General features: G+C 38.8%; 1 protein-coding gene across 1 annotated transcript in view; it reads right to left on the reverse strand.

Moving 5' to 3' along the window:
* The window catches only part of LOC127839462 (hemicentin-1-like), a 178,954-nt gene that overhangs the window by 66,131 nt on the left and 85,756 nt on the right, over window positions 1-27,067 (reverse strand). The window contains exons 42-47 of the mRNA XM_052367842.1: window positions 18,103-18,262; window positions 16,773-16,960; window positions 11,368-11,464; window positions 5,974-6,133; window positions 5,373-5,497; window positions 1,807-2,079 (exon numbers count right to left, since the gene is read on the reverse strand). Of these exons, the coding sequence (XP_052223802.1) occupies window positions 1,807-2,079; window positions 5,373-5,497; window positions 5,974-6,133; window positions 11,368-11,464; window positions 16,773-16,960; window positions 18,103-18,262 (1,003 nt within the window). The remainder of the gene's footprint in view (window positions 1-1,806; window positions 2,080-5,372; window positions 5,498-5,973; window positions 6,134-11,367; window positions 11,465-16,772; window positions 16,961-18,102; window positions 18,263-27,067) is intronic.

Genomic DNA, 27,067 nt, shown 5'->3' on the forward strand with positions numbered 1-27,067 from the left:
AGGATGACTTATGCCCCCCCTATAAACACTTGATAGAAGTTATGAGCTTTTTTCTAAACCTTAATGCAGATTTCGAAACCTAAACGCGGACCCTAAGTTCAAGACAAGGTCACAGGGGTCAAAATTTGTGTGCGTATGGAAAGGCCTTGTCCATATACACATGGATACCAAATATGAAGGTTATATCTCAAGGGACATAGAAGTTATGAGCATTGTTCATAACCTAAACGCAGATTTTGAAACCTTAACGCGGACCCTAAGTTAAAGGTCAAGGTGACAGGAGTCAAAATTTTTGTGCATATGGAAAGGCCTTGTCCATATACACATGCATACCAAATATGAAGGTTATATCTCAAGGGACATAGAAGTTATGAGCATTTTTTCGAAACCTAAACGCAGATTTCTAAACCTAAACTTGGACCCTTAGTTCAAGGTCAAGGTCACAGGGGTCAAATTTTTTGTGCGTATGGAAAGGCCTTGTCCATTTACACATGCATACCAAATATGAAGGTTATATCTCAAGGGACATTGTAGTTATGAGCATTTTTCGAAACCTAAACACAGATTTTGAAACCTAAACGCGGACCTTAAGTTCAAGGTCAACGTCACAGTGGTAAAATTTGTGTGCGTATGGAAAGGCCTTGTCCCCATATACACATGCATACCAAATATAAAGGTTATAGCTCAAGAGACATAGAAGTTATGAGCTATTTTCGAAACCTAAACACAAAGTGTGACGCAAGGACAGACGGAAAGACAGACAGACGGACGGACAGTCCAATCACAATATGCCCTCCTACCGGGGGGCATAAAAACTCAATTAAAAACAATGACTTAAATGTTTTTTGATACACACATCCATTGGAATTCAAATTAACATGTCAAAAAACCCTACACAGTGATGGTTGTAGTAAAGTTTCACTTGCGAACTAAAAAAAAGTTTAAACAGTATATAGACTGATGAAAAAATAACAAGGATATTATGAGAATATTCACCATAAAAACAAGATAATACTGGCTTTGTTTGCTGTTGACATGATTCTCGCTGATTGAAAAACAGTTATATCATTATTTTTGTCACAGGTTTACAATAAATCGGAAACAAAACATTAAAGTGACAAAAATGATTAAGTATTATAAACCACTTTGCCATGGTATGATGAAAAACTTGTGCAAAGCTGTTCACAAAACATAAACAATCCACATTTACATTTGTTTGTATTGAAGGCAGAGCAGTTGCTTTTTTTTAAGTCATTACTTTGGATCTTGAACTAAGATATCTTTCAGTTTACCCTTTTCTTTCATTTAACGTTCATTTTTCTAGATGCTACTTTTTATCAGTAAGCATATCAAATATTTTTTTGTAAAGATACACGAAAGTCTGTGTTTTCTTTGTGTGTGGATTTTTTTGCTGTAGTGAACAGTATTTCAGTCACATCCAGGCAGTCAGTCAGCATACTGACAGTTTTCCTGGGTAATAAAATTTCAATACATGTATATCAGTTGGCAGTTTTAAAAATAATCTCCCTTTTAAAGCTTATTACTTCCCTTGGATTTTATTTTTTTACTTTTAACCTTGAAGGATGACATTGACCTTGACCTTTCACAACTCAAAATGTGCAGCTTCATGAGATACACATGCATGCCAAATATCAAGTTGCTATCTTCGATACTCAAAAAGTTATGACCAAACTTTAACCAAGGTTAAAGTTTTGGGACACACACAATGAATGAATGACAGACAGACAGGCCAAAAACAATATGCCCCCGATCTTTCGATCCGGGGGCATAAAAAAATGTCCTAACCTTGAACCTCTAAGGTCATTGACCTAGTTGCAGTGCCAGCCTCATTGGTTGCTAGGCAACTGTAATCGCCAGCATCCTCCAAACGGACAGAGTTGAAATCTATGGTTCCAGACGGCCGCATCCGGTGTCTTAGACCGGTCGTGGGGAAGTTGACGCCATCTTTGGTCCACGTGACAATGGGGTCGGGAAGGCCGATTGTCTCGCAGGACAAGGTCACCTGGCTGTTGACAACCGCCTGAATCTGCTCAAAGCCTCCCTCAATTGTTGGCGGAACTGCAATCAGAGGCTTTTTACTTATATAAGAGTTTCGCTTGCTCTAGGAAAATTTGGTTTAAGGCATGTGCGTTACTTGTCATCCCAAATTAGCCTGTGCAGTCTGCACAGGCAAATCAGGTACAACACTTTTCGCGTTTATGACTTTTTTTCTAAAGGAAGGCTCTTTTTGTGAAAATCCAGTTTAAGCAGAACGTGTCATCCGTGATTAGCCTGTGCAGACCGTGTCATCCGTGATTAGCCTGTGATTAGCCTGTGCAGATCATGTCATCCGTGATTAGCCTGTGCAGACAGTGTTATCCGTGATTAGCCTGCACAGAACGTGTCATCCATGATTAGTCTGTGCAGAATGTGTCATCCATGATTAGCCTGTGCAGAATGTGTCATCCGTGATTAGTCTGTGCAGAATGTGTCATCCATGATTAGCCTGCACAGAATGTGTCATCCGTGATTAGTCTGTGCAGAATGTGTCATCCGTGATTAGCCTGCACAGAATGTGTCATCTGTGATTAGCCTGTGCAGAATGTGTCATCCATGATTAGCCTGCACTGAATGTGTCATCCGTGATAAGCCTGTGCAGAATGTGTCATCCATGATTAGCCTGCACAGAATGTGTCATCCGTGATTAGCCTGTGCAGAATGTGTCATCCATGATTAGCCTGCACTGAATGTGTCATCCGTGATTAGCCTGCACAGAATGTGTCATCCATGATTAGCCTGTGCAGAATGTGTCATCCGTGATTAGCCTGTGCAGAATGTGTCATCTGTGATTAGCCTGTGCAGAATGTGTCATCCGTGATTAGCCTGCACAGAATGTGTCATCCATGATTAGCCTGTGCAGAATGTGTCATCCGTGATTAGCCTGTGCAGAATGTGTCATCCGTGATTAGCCTGCACAGAATGTGTCATCCGTGATTAGCCTGCACAGATCATGTCATCTGTGATTAGCCTGTGCAGAGCGTGTCATCCGTGATTAGCCTGCACTGAATGTGTCATCCGTGATTAGCCTGCACTGAATGTGTCATCCATGATTAGCCTGTGCAGAGCGTGTCATCCGTGATTAGCCTGCACTGAATGTGTCATCCATGATTAGCCTGTGCAGAATGTGTCATCCATGATTAGCCTGTGCAGAATGTGTCATCCGTGATTAGCCTGTGCAGAATGTGTCATCTGTGATTAGCCTGTGCAGAATGTGTCATCCATGATTAGCCTGTGCAGAATGTGTCATCCGTGATTAGCCTGCACTGAATGTGTCATCCGTGATTAGCCTGCACTGAATGTGTCATCCATGATTAGCCTGTGCAGAATGTGTCATCCATGATTAGCCTGTGCAGAATGTGTCATCCATGATTAGCCTGTGCAGAATGTGTCATCTGTGATTAGCCTGTGCAGAATGTGTCATCCATGATTAGCCTGCACTGAATGTGTCATCCATGATTAGCCTGTGCAGAATGTGTCATCCATGATTAGCCTGTGCAGAATGTGTCATCCGTGATTAGCCTGCACAGAATGTGTCATCCATGATTAGCCTGTGCAGAATGTGTCATCCATGATTAGCCTGTGCAGAATGTGTCATCCATGATAATCCTGTGCAGAATGTGTCATCCGTGATTAGCCTGCACTGAATGTGTCATCCATGATTAGCCTGTGCAGAATGTGTCATCCATGATTAGCCTGCACTGAATGTGTCATCCGTGATTAGTCTGTGCAGAATGTGTCATCCGTGATTAGCCTGCACTGAATGTGTCATCCATGATTAGCCTGTGCAGAATGTGTCATCCATGATTAGCCTGTGCAGAATGTGTCATCCATGATTAGCCTATGCAGAATGTGTCATCCGTGATTAGCCTGCACAGAATGTGTCATCCATGATTAGCCTGTGCAGAATGTGTCATCCATGATTAGCCTGTGCAGAATGTGTCATCCATGATTAGCCTGTGCAGAATGTGTCATCCGTGATTAGCCTGCACAGAATGTGTCATCCATGATTAGCCTGTGCAGAATGTGTCATCCGTGATTAGTCTGTGCAGAATGTGTCATCCATGATTAGCCTGCACAGAATGTGTCATCCATGATTAGCCTGTGCAGAATGTGTCATCCATGATTAGTCTGTGCAGAATGTGTCATCCATGATTAGCCTGTGCAGAATGTGTCATCCGTGATTAGCCTGTACAGAATGTGTCATCTGTGATTAGCCTGCACAGAATGTGTCATCCATGATTAGCCTGTGCAGAATGTGTCATCCATGATTAGCCTGTACAGAATGTGTCATCCATGATTAGCCTGCACAGAATGTGTCATCCATGATTAGCCTGTGCAGAATGTGTCATCCATGATTAGTCTGTGCAGAATGTGTCATCCATGATTAGCCTGTGCAGAATGTGTCATCCGTGATTAGCCTGCACAGAATGTGTCATCCGTGATTAGCCTGCACAGATCATGTCATCTGTGATTAGCCTGTGCAGAATGTGTCATCCGTGATTAGTCTGTGCAGAATGTGTCATCCGTGATTAGCCTGCACAGAATGTGTCATCCGTGATTAGCCTGCGCACATGTATTATTTATTCTCAGTGTGGGGCTCATATCAAGATTCTGCTGCAGAAGTACTGTATCTATGATAGAATTGTTCAGCAGATAGGACAGTTTTACACTAAATCCTCTATTTACTCAGTAAGAATACTGAGTTAGTTTTAATTAGGGCATAATTTATTTGGCAAAGCTTGGAAAGCTTGATCCACAAGCCATGGAGAATCAAAGGTTGTACACGTTGAAGTTTTGTCACTTTCTGTTAATGATGATGTGACAAAATAAGAATACAAACTATTTCAAGGTAAATACAGAAGACATGAATAGAAAAATTGCCTCTCAGGAAGGCCAGACAATGCATGAAGCATGTTCCAAGTCGAATATGTTAACTAGAGAATGTCTCAAACATGTTGATTAGCACCACTTTGTAAGCTACGTTCAAGAGCAAATCACAAACGAATAAGTAAATCAGTTGTAAGTTAACCACTTTGTATGAAATAGTGCCTTGCATATAAACCGTTTATGTTAAGAGCATATTTCAAATTTCAATGTAATCTTTCAAGAAATGTGGAAGACATACACTCAAACACAGACACAAACTTAAAACAGATCTGATAAAAAAAACAAGCAAAAGTGGGATGCCAATATTTCCCCTCCCTGGTAGGGGCTATAACTGGCACTGAACCCATTCACTGTATACATTGACAAAGTATTCGAGGGGATCATTTTCCGCCACATTTTCCACGTAGCAAGTGTAGTCTACTCACCATACACATTGACAAAGTATTTGAGGGAATCGTTTCCCGCCACATTTTCCACGTAGCAAGTGTACTCTCCCAGGTCCAGCAGCTGAGAACTGACAATCATCAACTTCCTGCCATCCTCCAGCAACCTGATTAACGGGTTTCACATAAGTAAAGCAACCCATTTAAAATGAGTAAAGTAACTGATTTGAAAATATTTCAGTAAAGACTAAATGGCTTGAAATTGCAGCTAGCATTTAAAATCTATCAAATATTCATTAGTCTTGTAGGTTAGGTTAAGTTCGGTGAGCCACACTCTGTGAAAATGGGGCTTAATGGTGCATAAAGTGTCATCCCAGATTAGCCTGTGTATTTGGCACAGGCTAATCAGGGACAAAACTTTCTACTTTTATGGATTGCTTCGTTTCAAGAAAGTCTCTTCTTAATGAAAAATCCAGTTTAAGCAGAAATTGTTCTCTCTTATTAGCCTGCGAGTCCACAGGCTTATCTAGGATGACACTTTACACACATGCATTTAGCCAATATTTTGCCGAACGAGGCTCAACTAATAAAACATCAGGTGTGGAATGACCTCATAAACTTTCACATACACACACAGGCCTACCTGAGTCTTGGGTTGCCATACGGCTGTATAAACTGATCTTGTCGACTCCAGGTCACAGAGGGGGGCGGCACGCCCTCTACAGGGCAGTCCAAGGTCAGAGGCTCATTCACAATCACCCAGAGGTTCTGTACACCACTCAGACCTGCCAGACTGGGGGCAACTGGAAAGTGAACATTAAATTCTTAAACTGGGTTTAATTGATGTGTGTTGAGTGTCGTGCCAGATAAGCCTGTGCAGACTGCACAGGCTAATCAGGGACAACACTTTCTGCTTTCATTGCATTTTTCCTTTCAAGTAAGTCTCTTATCAGCAAAAGTCCAGTTTAGGCGGAAAGTGTCATCCATGATACCCCTGTGTGGACAGCGGAAAGTGTCATCCATGATACCCCTGTGTGGACAGCGGAAAGTGTCATCCATGATACCCCTGTGTGGACAGTGCAGGCTTAGTGTCATCCATGATACCCCTGTGTGGACAGCGCAGGCTAATCTGGGACAACACTTTACGTACATGCATTAAGCCCAGTTTTTCCCAGAGCAAAACTCTTATTACTGTTTTATACTATTAATAGGTTCTGATCACCACTCATACCTACCAGGCTGTATACTATTAATAGGTTCTGATCACCACTTATACCTACCACGCTGTATACTATTAATAGGTTCTGATCACCACTTATACCTACCACGCTGTATACTATTAATAGGTTCTGATCACCACTCATACCTACCACGCTGTATACTATTAATAGGTTCTGATCACCACTCATACCTTCCAGGCTGTATACTATTAATAGGTTCTGATCACCACTCATACCTACCAGGCTGTATACTATTAATAGGTTCTGATCACCACTCATACCTACCAGGCTGTATACTATTAATAGGTTCTGATCACCACTCATACCTACCAGGCTGTATACTATTAATAGGTTCTGATCACCACTCATACCTACCAGGCTGTATACTATTAATAGGTTCTGATCACCACTTATACCTACCACGCTGTATACTATTAATAGGTTCTGATCACCACTCATACCTACCAGGCTGGGGGAAACTGGAATGTGAACATAACAAAAACCTTCAGACCACACTTATGATCAATGTTGTGTGTGCAAATTTGATTTGAATAATTCACATTCTGGGAAAATAGGGTTTAATGTACATGTGTTTAGAGTCATCCCAGATTAGCTTGTGCTGACTGCACAGGGAATTGGGATGAGACTCTGCGCTTACAATGGATTTTCATTTAAAAGAGACTTCCTTAAAACCAAAAATTCTTTAAATGCAGGAAGTATCGACCCTGACTACACAGGCTAATCTGGGATGACATGAAACGCACATGCATTAAACCCAGTTGTCTCAGAACAAGGCTCTTCTGATTAATGTTGTGGATGCATCTGTGTTCTGATTAATGTTGTGGATGCATCTGTGGTCTGATTAATGTTGTGGATGCATCTGTGTTTTGATTAATGTTGTGAATGCATCTGTGTTCTGATTAATGTTGTGGATGCATCTGTGTTCTGATTAATGTTGTGGATGCATCTGTGTTCTGATTAATGTTGTGGATGCATCTGTGTTCTGATTAATGTTGTGGATGCATCTGTGTTCTGATTAATGTTGTGGATGCATCTGTGTTCTGATTAATGTTGTGGATGCATCTGTGTTCTGATTAATGTTGTGGATGCATCTGTGTTCTGATTAATGTTGTGGATGCATCTGTGTTCTGATTAATGTTGTGGATGCATCTGTGTTCTGATTAATGTTGTGGATGCATCTGTGTTCTGATTAATGTTGTGGATGCATCTGTGTTCTGATTAATGTTGTGGATGCATCTGTGTTCTGATTAATGTTGTGGATGCATCTGTGTTCTGATTAATGTTGTGGATGCATCTGTGTTCTGATTAATGTTGCGGATGCATCTGTGTTCTGATTAATGTTGTGGATGCATCTGTGTTCTGATTAATGTTGTGGATGCATCTGTGTTCTGATTAATGTTGTGGATGCATCTGTGTTCTGATTAATGTTGTGGATGCATCTGTGTTCTATACAAGCCTCGCTCTGAGAAAAAAGGGTTTAATTCATGTGCGTTAAGTGTTGTCCCAGATTAGCCTGTGCAGTCTGCACAGGCTAATCAGGGATGAGGCTTTCTGCTTTCATTGAATTTTTCATTTCGGGGCTCTGAAAGCCTCTCAGACTCACTAGGCCAGGGGCCACAGCGGAAACATAACCATAAACAATAATACCAAAAACACTGATGGATGTTTTTCGATACTGCACTCTGGGTTCCGTGGGAAAGTGAATATAATGCCCCCTTAGCAACCATGAGGTTACAGGTTCAATCCCCACAGTGGGAGTGTTATTTAGATCTCCCCAAAGACACCAAGTACTGGTTCTATCCAGGCAATAAACTCACAAGCATTTCAATAAGCCTTTGACTATCCATGTAATCAAGATGAAATAAATACGTTAAAATACAATTAATAACTTTCAGACCCACCTCAACCCACTGGGAAAACAAAAACATGAAGAACTGTTAACAAAAAAAAATAAAACAAGAGATGTGTTCGTCAGAAACACAATGCCCCCTATTGCGCTGCTTTGAATTTATTTTTTTTTACCTTTGACCTTGAAGGATGACCTTGACCTTGAACTTCCACCACTCAAAATGTGCAGCTTCTTGAGAATGCTGCTTTGAAATAATTGTTTTTTTGTTTTTTTTACCTTTGACCTTGAAGGTAACCTTGACCTTGAACTTCCACCGCTCAAAATGTGCAGCTTCATGAGATACACATGCATGCCAAATATCAAGTTGCTATCTTCAATATTGCAAAAGGTATGGCCAACGTTAAAGTGTTTTTTTTCGGACGGACGGACAGACTGGACATACTGACTGACACACTGACGGACAGTTCAACTGCTATATGCCACCCTACCGGGGGCATAAAAATGATGGTTCTTTTATGATAATTGACTCTAGGTTTTCCTGGTGAATATGGTGTCCCTTAGCGACCAAAATGTCACTGATTCGATCCACATTGTGGCTGCTTATTTAAGCTTTCTTCCATAAGACACCACATACTGGTTCTACCCAGGAAATTGACTCGAGGGTTTCAATTAGCCTTATGCTTTCGATGCAATAGAGTTAAAATAGGTTTAAATAAAGAATATCAAACAAACTGATGGATGCTTTTTGATAATGCTCTGTCAAGATCTTGATTGATTATAAGCATGGGAAAAAGGAAATAAAGAATTGCTATTTGAAAAAAGTGAAGACTGGAGCAACCTTACAAAAGATGATACACAGCTATAAACATTTCATGATTTAAAGGGCAGATTGAAAAGTCCTTGAAAAACAATTGAGGTAGAAGGATCTGGCCTGAATGCACAGGTCCAATTTATGAGTTCACATCATCAACTTGGAATCATAAACTCCTAGTATTTGGTACAGAATTAAAAAAATGTCCATCTTAGTTTCATCAAATTGGAAATAAGTTTCAAAGATTTCATCTTTGAACCAAACAAAACATTAGAACATATAAGATTATTTATTAAAGTGCCATAAATGCCTGAAACATCATGGAATGGAGCAACATGACAATGTCCACCATATATAGGGATGCTGCATAAAAAAGTGTCATCAAATTGGATCATCGGGGTCTGAGATCTCGCTTAAAAAAAGGAAAAGGAAGAAAGAACAATGGGTCTTAATATATACCCATTAAAAGTGATGTTTGTACATCCTGCATGTCACAAAATCTACATGAATCTAAATGATTCGTTAAAATTAAACAGATCTCTTCAGAAAACCACATTAATTTAAATTATTCCACTTAACTAACTAAACCCTTTCAGAAGTTTTTACAATGAAATATTTTGAGCCTAAGGCATGAACAATGTTGACTCAAGGTTGTTGTTTTGTAAACAGAGTTTGTAGAGTACAACCATTAAATGTTACATTCAGAATATTGAACCTTTTGGGTATGGTGGTATCAGATGAGAAGTTTTATTTTGCTCTATAAGTCCATATAAACTATTTGACTCCTTAGAGTGGCCAGTTATGACCAAAGGGTCATGATTGGGATAAGTTAACCCTTTGCATGCTGGGAAATTTGTCATCTGCTCAAATGTCGTCTGCTGAATTTCTAAAATAAGCCATTTCTTCAATTTTTTTCAAAGAATACTATCAGAATAGCAAACAGTTTGGATCCTGATGAGATGCCACGTTCTGTGGCGTCTCATCTGGATCCAAACTGTTTGCAAAGGCCTTCAAAATTCGGTTCCAGCGCTTAAAGGGTTAAGATTATGATATTAAGTAGAGGACCAATATCAAATGTTACAAGCCAAATTTGAAACATCTTGATGTTGAAGTTTCAGAGATGTGTTCTTTTGGGCATGAAGTCAACCGTAACAATAAAGTTACAGAATTTCTATGTTGAAAAAGATGCATGACTTTTGTAATTGTTAATGTAGGAGAATAACAATCGCACATGCCTCACTTCATATCACAAGAAACTCTTCAATGAAATTTCAACGTTTTAGTGAAACTCTCTTGACATATTTGTGTCTATGGACAGCCGACAGACCGACGGACAGTTAAGACAAATAAAGAGTTGGACATATGTCCATTTTCATTCCAGAATACCCCATATTCCCTTTGTATCCAAGGGGAAGGGTGGATAATATAATTATTCCACTTAACCCTTTAAGTGCTGGAACCGAATTTTGAAGGCCTTTGCAAACAGTTTGAATCCAGATGAGACGCCACAGAATGTGGCGTCTCATCAGGATCCAAACTGTTTGCTATTCTGATAGTATTCTTTGAAAAAATCGAAGAAATGGCTTATTTTAGAAATTCAGCAGACGACATTTTAGCAGAAGACAAATTTCCCAGCATGCAAAGGGTTAACAAATAAATGAGCTGTGCTCTGGGAACACAAGGCTTGTTCGTAATGTTCTGTCTTCGATAAAAGACTGTGCAGTCCACACAGGCTAATCAGGGATGACACTATCCCCTTTTATTGTAGTTTTTGTTTAAAGGAAATCGTTTCTTAGTTAAAGTCCAGTTTAGGTTGAAAGTATCATCCCTGATAAGCATATGTGGACTACACACTTTAAAAACATGCATTAACCCTTTGCATGCTGGGAAATTTGTTGTCTGCTAAAATGTCGTCTGCTGAATTTCTAAAATTAGCATTTTCTTCAATTTTTTTCAGAGAATACTATCAGAATAGCAAACAGTTTGGATCCTGATGAGACGCCACGTTCTGTGGCATCTCATCTGGATCCAAACTGTTTGCAAAGGCCTTCAAAATTCTGTTCCAGCGCTTAAAGGGTTAAGCCAGTTTTTCACAGCCAGTTTTCCCAGATGAGGCTCAATTACAACCATCCATACCGTGTACTTGAAGTTCAAACAGCCTCTCAGCTATACCAGCCTTGTTCTCGGCATGGCATTTGTAGCGACCAGCATCCTCTACGTTGGAGTTTGGTATCTACAAGACCACACAGTGAGCACACTATATGATACTCATCACATTCATCAGAGTCAACGTTAGAAACTTACATACCAGCCACAGTCCCTCTACCTTGGTCTGCAGACCAGGACTTGGAGGGGCTGGCACTATAATTGTCTTTTTTTGTTCAAATTTGGGTCCGATACGGGGACCCATTCCAAATAGAAAAAAGTATTTATTTTTCTCAAATGGACCTAACAATTCCCAATTAAAGGTTTCCAAGAAAGATTAATTTTTTTAAAGGGACTGTCAACCACGAATGAAGAAAAAAGAAAAGTTTTAAAATACCATATTTTTTTACAATTATTAGCTTATATTGATTAAAATATCACGACTGGTATATTACATTACTTGAAAAACGTTCATATTTTCAGCATATTCAGTAATACAATTTTACAATGTGAAGTTGAAAGTACATCGTGAAAACGATATACACACTATTAATAACGCAAGTAGATTGATCATTTTATATATATATAATATATAAAATTCACTACCCATGCACAATTTGCATTCCTGGGTTTACCACGTGACGATGATCAATCTACTTGCGTTATTTATAGATAACTGGTAGTTACCTGGTAGACATACCCAGTGAAATTTAATACCGAATGTACTGAAAATATGAAAACTAAACAATTTTGTAACATTAAGCATAAATCTTGGTTTAAAAAAATATGCTTAAGAAGAAATTGAGTTTCACCGAATCAAGTTAATAGACCCGTGTTTAGATAAATATTTAATGAAAGAAATTAAAGGACAGAAACATGATAGTACTTTGGAGAAGATGACATACCAAAACTGACTTTCTTCAAGCAGATTTAACCATGATGTATTTAATTATGGAGTTAAACACGATAACTGTTTGTAAAATGTCAATCCAGTTTGTCAAGAATGCCATTCCATATTGCAATTATTTAACAATGACTGTGTGACCTTGACCTTTGACCTTTTAGATACACAGATATAGCACAAAACAGATGAAAAACTTTTGGGGTGTATTATTTTTACAATATCTGGGTGAATGATGAAGTTACAGTCTACAACCGCCTAATGATGTCCCTATGTTAGCATTGACCTTTTAGAATGACCTTCACCTTTGAGTAATGGATACATGTCTTGGCCCCAACAAACTGGGTCCAAATTGCATGCATTTTTTTTTAAATTTATTGTAAAATTGCATGTTCTATGACAAACTTAATGCCCCAACATTCATGCCAATATTTTAGCTTTGACCCATTTACATCAGTGAAGCAGGTCATTAATGAATCATGTGTCCATATAGTTAACATTTGTGTTTAGTTATTTGAAACATTGTCTGATGAACAATTTTACATTCTAAATACAATATATAATGACATTTTGACATTGACATATATGTGTGACCTTGACCTTTGAGCTAGGGGCACATGTCTTACTTGCAGCATCTCCACAAGTTGAACATTTGTGGTAAATTAGGTTGGTTGGCCTACGGTGCCGCTGATCGTGGTGGTATATATTCATACTTGCAACAATTTCATTGTGTATTAGCTGGAAATACTGAACCAGCTCGCCTCAGTTGGACAGTCCCACTGATCGTGGTGGCATATATTGATACTTGAACATTTTCATTATGGCGATTTTTACGGTCAATCAACGGACTTAGAAAATTTCAGGGCAGCCGCGATTCTGCATGATAAATGATTAGCTCACAGTCTGGAAAATGTTGACAGACACAACAATTGTGACAGATTTATTGAGCATGATAACTAGCTTGTTCACTGTGATAGACACATACACACACAAATAGTGTGACTGCTTGTTCACTGTGATAGACATATACACACACAAATAGTGTGACTGCTTGTTCACTGTGATAGACACATACACACACATAAAAGTGTGACTGCTTGTTCACTGTGATAGACACATACACACACAAATAGTGTGACTGCTTGTTCACTGTGATAGACATATACACACACAAATAGTGTGACTGCTTGTTCACTGTGATAGACATATACACACACAAATAGTGTGACTGCTTGTTCACTGTGATAGACACATACACACACAAATAGTGTGACTGCTTGTTCACTGTGACAGACACATACACACACAAATAGTGTAACTGCTTGTTCACTGTGATAGACACATACACACACAAATAGTGTGACTGCTTGTTCACTGTGATAGACACATACACACACAAATAGTGTGACTGCTTGTTCACTGTGATAGACACATACACACACATAAAAGTGTAACTGCTTGTTCACTGTGATAGACACATACACACACAAATAGTGTAACTGCTTGTTCACTGTGATAGACACATACACACACAAAAAGTGTGATAGACACATACACACACAAATAGTGTGACTGCTTGTTCACTGTGATGGACACATACACACACAAATAGTGTGACTGCTTGTTCACTGTGATAGACACATACACACACAAATAGTGTGATAGACACATACACACACAAAAAGTGTGATAGACACATACACACACAAATAGTGTGACTGCTTGTTCACTGTGATGGACACATACACACACAAATAGTGTAACTGCTTGTTCACTGTGATAGGCACATACACACACAAATAGTGTGACTGCATGTTCACTGTGATGGACACATACACACACAAATAGTGTAACTGCTTGTTCACTGTGATAGACACATACACACACAAATGGTGTGATAGACACATACACAAACAATAAGTGTGACTGCTTGTTCACTGTGATAGACACATACACACACAAATAGTGTGACTGCTTGTTCACTGTGATAGACACATACACACACAAATAGTGTGATAGACACATACACACACAAATAGTGTGACTGCTTGTTCACTGTCATGGACACATACACACACAAATAGTGTAACTGCTTGTTCACTGTGATAGACACATACACACACAAATAGTGTGACTGCTTGTTCACTGTGATGGACACATACACACACAAATAGTGTAACTGCTTGTTCACTGTGATAGACACATACACACACAAATAGTGTGACTGCTTGTTCACTGTGATAGACACATACACACACAAATAGTGTAACTGCTTGTTCACTGTGATAGACACATACACACACAATAAGTGTGACTGCTTGTTCACTGTGATAGACACATACACACACAAATAGTGTGACTGCTTGTTCACTGTGATAGACATATACACACACAAATAGTGTGACTGCTTGTTGACTGTGATAGACACATACACACACAAATAGTGTGACTGCTTGTTGACTGTGATAGACACATACACACACACAAATAGTGTGACTGCTTGTTCACTGTGATAGACACATACACACACAAATAGTGTTTACTGCTTGTTCACTGTGATAGATACATACACACACAAATAGTGTGACTGCTTGTTCACTGTGATAGACATATACACACACAAATAGTGTGACTGCTTGTTCACTGTGATAGACATATACACACACAAATAGTGTGACTGCTTGTTCACTGTGATAGACACATACACACACACAAATAGTGTGACTGCTTGTTCACTGTGATAGACACATACACACACATAAAAGTGTGACTGCTTGTTCACTGTGATAGACACATACACACACAAATAGTGTGACTGCTTGTTCACTGTGATAGACATATACACACACAAATAGTGTGACTGCTTGTTCACTGTGATAGACATATACACACACAAATAGTGTGACTGCTTGTTCACTGTGATAGACACATACACACACAAATAGTGTGACTGCTTGTTCACTGTGATAGACACATACACACACAAATAGTGTGACTGCTTGTTCACTGTGATAGACACATACACACACATAAAAGTGTGACTGCTTGTTCACTGTGATAGACACATACACACACAAATAGTGTGACTGCTTGTTCACTGTGATAGACATATACACACACAAATAGTGTGACTGCTTGTTCACTGTGATAGACATATACACACACAAATAGTGTGACTGCTTGTTCACTGTGATAGACACATACACACACAAATAGTGTGACTGCTTGTTCACTGTGACAGACACATACACACACAAATAGTGTAACTGCTTGTTCACTGTGATAGACACATACACACACAAATAGTGTGATAGACACATACACACACAAAAAGTGTGATAGACACATACACACACAAATAGTGTGACTGCTTGTTCACTGTGATGGACACATACACACACAAATAGTGTAACTGCTTGTTCACTGTGATAGGCACATACACACACAAATAGTGTGACTGCATGTTCACTGTGATGGACACATACACACACAAATAGTGTAACTGCTTGTTCACTGTGATAGACACATACACACACAAGTAGTGTGATAGACACATACACACACAATAAGTGTGACTGCTTGTTCACTGTGATAGACACATACACACACAAATAGTGTGACTGCTTGTTCACTGTGATAGACACATACACACACAAATAGTGTGATAGACACATACACACACAAATAGTGTGACTGCTTGTTCACTGTCATGGACACATACACACACAAATAGTGTAACTGCTTGTTCACTGTGATAGACACATACACACACAAATAGTGTGACTGCTTGTTCACTGTGATGGACACATACACACACAAATAGTGTAACTGCTTGTTCACTGTGATAGACACATACACACACAAATAGTGTGACTGCTTGTTCACTGTGATAGACACATACACACACAATAAGTGTGACTGCTTGTTCACTGTGATAGACACATACACACACAAATAGTGTGACTGCTTGTTCACTGTGATAGACATATACACACACAAATAGTGTGACTGCTTGTTGACTGTGATAGACACATACACACACAAATAGTGTGACTGCTTGTTGACTGTGATAGACACATACACACACACAAATAGTGTGACTGCTTGTTCACTGTGATAGACACATACACACACAAATAGTGTTTACTGCTTGTTCACTGTGATAGATACATACACACACAAATAGTGTGACTGCTTGTTCACTGTGATAGACACATACACACACAAATAGTGTGACTGCTTTATCAAGCTGTAGTTTCTTTATCATAAAAGATGTTATTTATGCAAGGAAGCAAAAACATGTGTACACTGTGCTATTTTACCATTTCAATAATGTCCTAAGTTTACACTAGGGAGAAAACGCCTAAAAAAATCATTCTGCATTGTCAGAGAGGTTAGCACAAATTAAATACTAATGAATTCTGATTATCATTTTACTAAGATAGGTTCTACATGGGGGCAGTTGTCACGGCAATATTGAAGATAAGGCAATCACCTGAAGGACACGCCCATTTTTGAGGATCCGCATCTGAGGATTCTGGGAAATCTCGATGACTTGCGACCCCTTCATCCAGGCAATCTGGGGCTCAGGGTTGCCTGTGGCAATGCACTCAAGGGTCACCAGGGAGCCCCGGGTCACTGATATCTCGGAGACGTACTCGGAATCTACGATGTTTGGTGGAACTGGAATAAGCCAAGTAATGCAGTGTTTGTGTGTGGGTTTGTTGATTGTGATTGTTGTTTGTTTTTTTCATTGTTTCAAAAGTATTTCAGTTAAATCATATCAAACATTGGCTTTTTTAATGCTGTTAAATTTGTTTGAGAATAAAAAGTTAAACACTGATATCATTCATAGTAATGTATTGTTCATTTATATTTGAACATATGTTTTATCTTTATATTGGAATTATTTGTTTGCAAAATTTATATGAAAATGGACCAAACAAGAGGGACAAGATGACCGTAATTGCTCACCTGTGTAAAGTGGCATGGTCAGTTTCGCTCCAAGGGGCATGATTTAAACAAACTTAGTAGAGGACCACTTTACAATGGTTACACACAAAATATTAAACTCTTAACCCTTGCAGTTTCAAATAACATGTTCAAGGCTATTTACTATATACATCTATGTAATCATGTAACGTGGACAGTTTTGATCCCATAAGGGCATAACTTTGTACAATATCTCTATCTGATGTAAAACACCAAATATCAAAGTTCTAAAACTTGTTGTTCCAGAGATTTTTTAAGTTGTTCACTACAAAAGTCTATTTTTGTCATGTGACCCCATGTTTTTGCCCCTGAAGCATTATTTTAACAAACTTAGGAGAGGACTACTATAGAATGTAACATGTCAAATACTAAAATACTAAAAACACCTATCTGCTGGTACAAACCAAGGTGATACATTAATATTGTTTTCAAAATCACATATGAACAATAATTATTAGGACACCCATTTGCAAAATGTTAGTTTTTATCTCTTGCATTGGTTGATACATGGTGTCAGCATTGTTCATGCCGTTTTTTTTCCAAAGTTTAGAAGGTCTGGATTACATTTATTCCATGGAGTATATGATGAGCATTCTGCATGGATTTAAATTCCGTGTAAATATGCAAAGAAAACAAATCACTAACTTTTGCGTTATGTTTGTTTGTAGTAGTTTTTTCGTATTTTATTTTTAAATGATATTTCCTTCCATTCAATATATTTTATTATCCTCGTAAATAGGTGAGTGAGGGTCAATGTGATCCCACTCCACATTGCACATAGTTCATAAGCAATGTATGCGAATTATCACACATTTGGTACAGTAACCACTTACTGTTGACTTCAAGCTGAAAGTCCTGTTTCACCTGTCCCGCAGGGTTGGTTGCTGTGCAGGTGTAGGTGCCCGCGTCCTCCACCTGGGCGTTGGTGACCTCCAGACGCTGCTCCTTGGAGGTCAAGGTCAATCTGGGATAGGGCCAGTCCAGTAGAGGGGCCTGTTGAAACATGGGAACATATAGATAAAGGTTAAGATACAGACTTTCAGTACAGCCAGTCCAGAAGAGGGGACTGTGGAAACATTGGTACATATAGATATAGGTTATGATATAGACTTTCAGTACAGCCAGTCCAGCTGAGGTTACTGAGGCAATATTGGTACATATAGGTTAAGATGTGAGCCTCGTTCTGATGAAACCAGGCTTAATGCAAGTATGTAAAGTGTCCTCCAAGATTTGCCTGTGTAGTCCACACAGGCTAATCAGTGAGACACTCCGCCTAAACTGGATTTTTGTTTCCAAGACTGTTTATAAACAAAAAATTCCACCAAAGGGAAAGGGGCATCCCTGATAAGCCTGAGCTGACTGCATAAGCTTATCTGGGACTACACTTGACACGCTTATCTGGGACTACACTTGACACGCTTATCTGGGACTACACTTGACACACTTATCTGGGACTACACTTGACACACTTATCTGGGACTACACTTGACACACTTATCTGGGACTTCACTTGACACACTTATCTGGGACTACACTTGACACACTTATCTGGGACTACACTTGACACGCTTATCTGGGACTACACTTGACACACTTATCTGGGACTACACTTGACACACTTATCTGGGACTACACTTGACACGCTTATCTGGGACTACACTTGACACACTTATCTGGGACTACACTTGACACACTTATCTGGGACTACACTTGACACACTTATCTGGGACTACACTTGACACACTTATCTGGGACTACACTTGACACACTTATCTGGGACTACACTTGACACACTTATCTGGGACTACACTTGACACACTTATCTGGGACTACACTTGACACACTTATCTGGGACTACACTTGACACACTTATCTGGGACTACACTTGACACACTTATCTGGGACTACACTTGACACACTTATCTGGGACTACACATGACACACTTATCTGGGACTACACTTGACACACTTATCTGGGACTACACTTGACACACTTATCTGGGACTACACATGACACACTTATCTGGGACTACACTTGACACACTTATCTGGGACTACACTTGACACACTTATCTGGGACTACACTTGACACACTTATCTGGGACTACACATGACACGCTTATCTGGGACTACACTTGACACACTTATCTGGGACTACACTTGACACGCTTATCTGGGACTAAACATGACACACTTATCTGGGACTACACTTGACACGCTTATCTGGGACTACACATGACACGCTTATCTGGGACTACACATGACACACTTATCTGGGACTACACATGACACGCTTATCTGGGACTACACATGACACACTTATCTGGGACTACACTTGACACACTTATCTGGGACTACACTTGACACGCTTATCTGGGACTACACTTGACACACTTATCTGGGACTACACTTGACACACTTATCTGGGACTACACTTGACACACTTATCTGGGACTACACTTGACACACTTATCTGGGACTACACTTGACATGCTTATCTGGGACTACACTTGACACACTTATCTGGGACTACACTTGACACGCTTATCTGGGACTACACTTGACACGCTTATCTGGGACTACACTTGACACACTTATCTGGGACTACACTTGACACACTTATCTGGGACTACACTTGACACGCTTATCTGGGACTACACTTGACACGCTTATCTGGGACTACACTTGACACGCTTATCTGGGACTACACTTGACACACTTATATGGGACTACACTTGACATACTTATCTGGAACTACACTTGACACACTTATCTGGGACTACACTTGACACGCTTATCTGGGACTACACTTGACACGCTTATCTGGGACTACACTTGACAAGCTTATCTGGGACTACACTTGACACACTTATATGGGACTACACTTGACATACTTATCTGGAACTACACTTGACACACTTATCTGGGAAAACACTTGACACGCTTATCTGGGACTACACTTGACACACTTATCTGGGACTACACTTGACACACTTATATGGGACTACACTTGACATACTTATCTGGAACTACACTTGACACACTTATCTGGGACTACACTTGACACGCTTATCTGGGACTACACTTGACACGCTTATCTGGGACTACACTTGACACGCTTATCTGGGACTACACTTGACACACTTATATGGGACTACACTTGACATACTTATCTGGAACTACACTTGACACACTTATCTGGGACTACACTTGACACGCTTACATGTATCTGGGACTACACTTGACACGCTTATCTGGGACTACACTTGACACGCTTATCTGGGACTACACTTGACACACTTATCTGGGACTACACTTGACACGCTTATCTGGGACTACACTTGACACACTTATCTGGGACTACACTTGACACACTTATCTGGGACTACACTTGACACACTTATCTGGGACTACACTTGACACGCTTATCTGGGACTACACTTGACACGCTTATCTGGGACTACACTTGACACACTTATCTGGGACTACACATGACACACTTATCTGGGACTACACTTGACACACTTATCTGGGACTACACTTGACACACTTATCTGGGACAACACTTGACACACTTATCTGGGACTACACTTGACACACTTATCTGGGACTACACTTGACACGCTTACATGTATCTGGGACTACACTTGACACGCTTATCTGGGACTACACTTGACACACTTATCTGGGACAACACTTGACACACTTATCTGGGACTACACTTGACACACTTATATGGGACTACACATGACACGCTTATCTGGGACTACACATGACACGCTTATCTGGGACTACACTTGACACACTTATCTGGGACAACACTTGACACACTTATCTGGGACTACACTTGACACACTTATATGGGACTACACTTGACACACTTATCTGGGACTACACTTGACACACATGTATTAAGCCCAGATTTCCTAGAACACTGCACAAATAGACTTCTAGTTGCTTTGATTGTGGAAGAATTACCGTGTAAGACCGGTGAACAATGAATAAAAATGCTCAAACCCTCTAGGGACATGGGCGTCCGCAGGAATTTTCCTAGGGGGGTCAAGGGGGGATGTTTCCCCCTTTGCGGCTGGAGGCAATTTTTTTTTCGAGAATAAGGCCAGATAATGGTACATCATGAAGTATATCTGGAAGGTTACAAGTCAGGATTTAGAATTGATAAATTGACTAGATATCGCGAAATGCAAGCATTTCACCCGTAATTTACCAGGCACCACGGTGGTGTTGATAAACTTGGGTTAATTGTCTTTATTAATTAGGTGAAATGGTTTCGATGTTCACATTTCTAAGCTCTGTCTTTATGGTAATGTCAATGCTATCTCTTTGAAATAATACAGAAACCGGATACTTTAGAAATTCTCATTGTTTAGGGAGTTTTAGGAAAAGTTGCAATAAGACCAGGCAATAGCAAACAATAGTTGACTTTGGGCTAAGAATATGACCTAAAATAATGTTAAAAGAACAACCCGTTTTATTTGGAATATATATTTTGAAACTTGTGGTAAAAATAAAATACTATTACAAAAAAGTACAAGATAAGTATTGATGCAAAGCATCATAGGGCGTCGGGAATTTCAGTGTAAAAGGCAATCAATGAAGTTACATGGAACAATTTTTTTCTACTGTAAATATTAATATATTGGTAGATTATTTTAAACAAAATAAAAAAATATACTGGTATAACCATTATCTATGATTTTGTGTTATAACCCCCAAATAACCATTATTTATGATGTTATGTTATAACTCCCAAATAACGATTATCTATGATTTTGTGTTGTAACTCCCAAATATTTCATAGTTCTTTTTATTTACATTGGTTTCCTTTTTTTACTGGTATCCGTGTGCAGTTTTCATTAATGGAACAGAACTGTGTAGGTTATTAAAAATCTGATTCATCTTGTAAGTGTAATTTCATATTTTTCTCAACTTCAAGGGGAGATGATTCTGAACTTATTCTTACGTTGCTCATTTACAATAGTGGTTGAGTACTCATTGATATGAAAACACTGTAAAAGTTTGAAAAAAAATTGAATGAAAACTGTAAAATGTATAAAGAAGCTGAATTTCACAATAATTTGAAGTTCAGTAAAAGATCATAATAGATTTATTGCTCCGATATTCATCATTTTCAATAGGGTTCGAGTAATACTGATATAAAAACACTTAACAAGTTTGGAAAGATTCAGACGAAAGTTGTGAATTTTTTTAAACAAGTGGAAATTGTTTATTTTGTCAAATTTAATAGAAAAAATTCTGGACTTATTGTCCCGATGTTTCTCATTGTAAATGAGGTAAAAATGCTCATTGATATGAAGACACTGTAAGTTTGGAAAGAATCTGATGAAAATTTTTGACATAATCACCTAAGCAAGCAGTTTTTCACTTTTATTTTTTTAAATTCAAAGAGACATAATTCTGGACTTATGGTCTGATATTGCTCATATAGAGTTTGGGTTGGGTCCTCATTGATAAAAAAAACCTAAGAAAGTTTGGGAACAATCAGATGAAAATTTTGGACTTCGAACAAGGATTTCAAAATTTCTCAAATTCTAAGGAAGATAACTATAGACGTAATGGTCGGATAATGCTAAAGGGCCCATACCACCTGGATAGTAATACTAGTACGTGTCGCGCTTCGCGCTCTATATTTGGTTCTTAAAAAAAAAAATCCGAGGAGTGCTTGACTCTAGGGAAATGGTTTGCTGGGACACAGCTCCTCCTTGATAAGCGGTTGCTTCCTTTATCGCAACTCATTGTTACAATCAATAATATGTGTCTCACTTCGCGCTCTATATGTGGTAGGGATAGGCCTATGATAGACAACCATAAAAATACATGGATAATAGATGTGTTGTTTGCATTTATTTGTTAATATAAAAACACGTGTATTTTTTATAAGATATTTAAATGATGTAAGAAATTTTAATTAACGTCGTCACCATGTTGCATCCATTAATTTTAATAAAAATGTCCAATTGTAGTAAAATGGATTTTAAAATGTCTACATAAAATAAAGCTTTATTATTTTATTAACCTGACTGAAAAAATTGTCAGCTGCCGAACTGTTTCGTTCATGCTGGAACCCGGGATTGAACCGGGGGCCTTTAGATGACTGTTGCGTAAACAACTTCAGTCTAACGCTCTCCCAACTGAGCTATTCCGGCTGACATTCACTTATGTGCTGCTATTTGGTGAAGTTGTGTATAGCGATCGTTATTATATGTCTATTTATAAACTAATACATTGTACATTTTAGTACCACTACAACTTCAAATAAACTTGCTTGCGCAATAGGTCGTCAAATATCGTACTACATTGATTCTCCACTAAATAAGCAAATTAGAAAAACCACAAAATAAATATATTTTGATTATGTTTTGTTTTTATACAAAACATCATTTGTTTTTATACAAAACCAGAAAGTTTCGCGTATTTTTCCAGTCCCTGTGATCTTTCCCCTGTGATCAGTTGTGGATCAGTTATTAATTAAAACAATTAGCTTTGCATTATTGGCAATAAATGTTGTAATAAATGTAATAGGCACAAATGCAGTACTTATTTACACTAATTTACATAAAAAATCACCACTATGCAAGATATTCTTAAAACAAAAATATATACATTGATCCGTAAAATAACTTTTGCTCCAATAAGCGGAAAAAAATGCATTACATACAAGTCGCCGCCCTCCAGGGCGACGTCAACAATACAGAACAATAATATTATCTTAGTGTTGAGTGTTGTGTTATAAGTTTAACCAATGTCAATTGATGGCCATTGATGGAGCTTGTAAAATCAGTTTCCAGTCATCAATTTGCTGGTGTTGCAGAAGAGCCTGAATGAATCTTCACATAAGTAAGTGTTCACTTTCTACACTTCCTTCGTTTATGAGGTGTTATAGCCGCCCATCATGTACATATAATGAAAGTATCATAAATTATTTTTGTTTTCATAATATCATAGGCTTCCCCTCAGCCTTGAAATTTGGTGATTGGAAGTAAATATTGAGCATTTGTATTAAATATAGAGTTTGTTTATTAATCGCTTACAATATATAAGTTTATTTTCGAACACTACGTAATAATAAAAAAATGCAGCATCTATATATTTATGGGAGTGCATTGACACATCCATGGCTGTGCATGTTTTGAAAATAAGTTTTTATCCTTATCAATTTAGAACTCACTCTAATACCTCTAGTACTACGGTCTGATTGTCATTGCGGGTTGAGTACTGTATACATATATTAACAGGGGTGTGATTGAGGCAAAGTCAGAGGGGAGGAAAGTTCTGTCGACTGATTTTGACTACACGAATGGCGCGCATAACGCAATGACAAACCTGAAAACAGACATTAAAATAAACAACTTCTTGAGCTTCATAACAATATTTCTTTATAAAAACCTGTTAAACTTCACATTTAACATACTGATGATGCAAAGTAAACAGTTAAGTAAGTATTTATTGTGATCAATAGCAGCAGTTTTTCAATGTATTGAATTACAGTTAATGGACTAAATATAAACAAACACACTTGAGTGTTCTTCTTGTGTTAATGATGTACTTACTGAGTTAAATTAATATATTTAATTTGTTTACCTTTTAATATCTTGCATTTCACATCTTCACTCAGCTCAACGCTATTTCAGTTAACTGAACAGCGTGACAAACATAATAAAGCAGAATATGCATATGAATCTGATTATACAAAGACCCACAGACATATAAATCAAATCATGTTTGTCTATTTCCATGTTCGAACGATACTCTTCTAAATTGTTTTACTTCGCGAGTAGACTAAACTCCAATTTGCAAACACTGGTTTCCATGACACAAATTCAGTGGGCACATTTCTTAACAAAATATGTGTTGCTTGTATCTAAAACGTAGTCTTTTTTTTTTGACAAACACATTTCATTATTCCTATCAGACTAGGTGATGTCAGTCGTTTATTCGATTGCTATTTGTCATTTCAATAATCTTAATTTTCTCTTCACAACGGAGCCATTTGCAAACAAATCAGCTGAGCGCATTTTAAGAAAACGATTTTAATTGGAAGATTGGGAAACGACAGCCAATTATATCGCTCGTTTTAAAAATGCTTAGGCAGAATCTACCAGTTTAAAATGCGGAGAGATTTCACAGGACGCGGATATTTCGGGCCGCTTATGAAATACGTCCGCCGAATCGGTGGTAGCCCCTCTCCCCCACATTTTTATAAAAGAATTTACGCGAATCTCAGAAGTGACCTCCGGGACAACCCAATCCGCGGAAATCCGCGGATCTGCGGAAAAATCACACCCCTGATTAATGAAAATTATTTCATTTCTTCATGAGGAGATAATGATATCGTATCTCTACAATTGTTTGTATCATGATGTTGATCATACAATAGATTTTACAGCTCGCCTTTGTGAGCCTCTTGTTAATCCATCATTAATATCTCTATTTTCAGAATCAGATATTTACAACGTTTTATAATGGACATCAGCCATTACTTCACCTTATAATGGACATTAGCCATTACTTCACCAATGGACATCAGCCATTACTTCACTAATTGACATCAGCCATTACTTCACCAATGGACATCAGACATTACTTCACCAATGGACATCAGCCATTACTTCACCAATGGACATCAGCCATTACTTCACCAATGGACATCAGCCATTACTTCACCAATGGACATCAGCCATAACTTCACCAAGCGTAAACCTGATCCTTCCTCTGAACACAAAGGAGCACCTCCAAGCAAACAGCGTGACTGCAGTGTTGACGTATCTGTGCCAAAAGAGCCCACACCAGATAATCAACACCTAGCTCCCGAACAGTCAACCAGCTCTGTTCCCGATCCTGAACCGTTAACTAGCGCTATCCCCGATCCTAAACCGCCAACCGCTCGAAGTGTTCAAGTCTGCCATGATATGGATATTGGGAAGCACGTCACTTACGATCGAGTCATCTCTAGTAATACCCGCCATAAGCTTTTAACAAACGCATACATACCTCCTATTGACTACGACTTTTGAGAAGACGCCAAAGGAAATAGCTGTTTTCGCCATCCTTGGTTGACGCAATATCAGTGGCTAGCATATTCGCCTCTGCTGAAAGGACCGGTATGTAAACTATGTGTGTTATTTCCACAACCTGTTCACTGTAGCATAACTGGCGCCTTCATCAGTGCCCCTTGTCGAAAGTATAACGACTTCCATAACGCTGCGAAAAACCACATCAGTAGTGCCTGGCACCATCAATCTCAAGAGGATGCTAACAAGTTCCTTGCCAACACGAAACATCCAGAACGTCGTGTCGACAGTTTATTGGACAAAGCCTTAAATGAAAATGTTTCAATGAACTGTGCAAAATTACAGTTCATTGAACAAAGCCTTCAATGAAAATGTTTCAGTGAACCGTGCAAAATTAATGGCAATTTTTATCGAGCATTATCTTCTGTGGTACCCATGATATTGCACTAAGGGGTAAAGATTCCAAATCCGGCAATTTGAATGATTTGTTATCGTTCCAAATTGAATCTGGTGACAATGTATGGAAGAGCCATATGGAACATGCTAGTGACAATGCCAAGTATACCCCGGTTTGAATCCAAAATGATCTGATTAGTCTATGTGAAGAGACTGTTAGGGATGATGTTGTTACTGCAGCTAACAATTCAACTGGATTCTCAATCTTAGCGGATGAGACTGCTGATATCTCGGGAACGGAGCAACTTTCTATCCGACTGAGATTTTTCAATGAAAAGAGAAACTCCCCATA

Source organism: Dreissena polymorpha, chromosome 7, assembly GCF_020536995.1.
Source record: "Dreissena polymorpha isolate Duluth1 chromosome 7, UMN_Dpol_1.0, whole genome shotgun sequence".
In the NCBI taxonomy this organism is placed as follows: Eukaryota; Metazoa; Mollusca; class Bivalvia; order Myida; family Dreissenidae; genus Dreissena; species Dreissena polymorpha.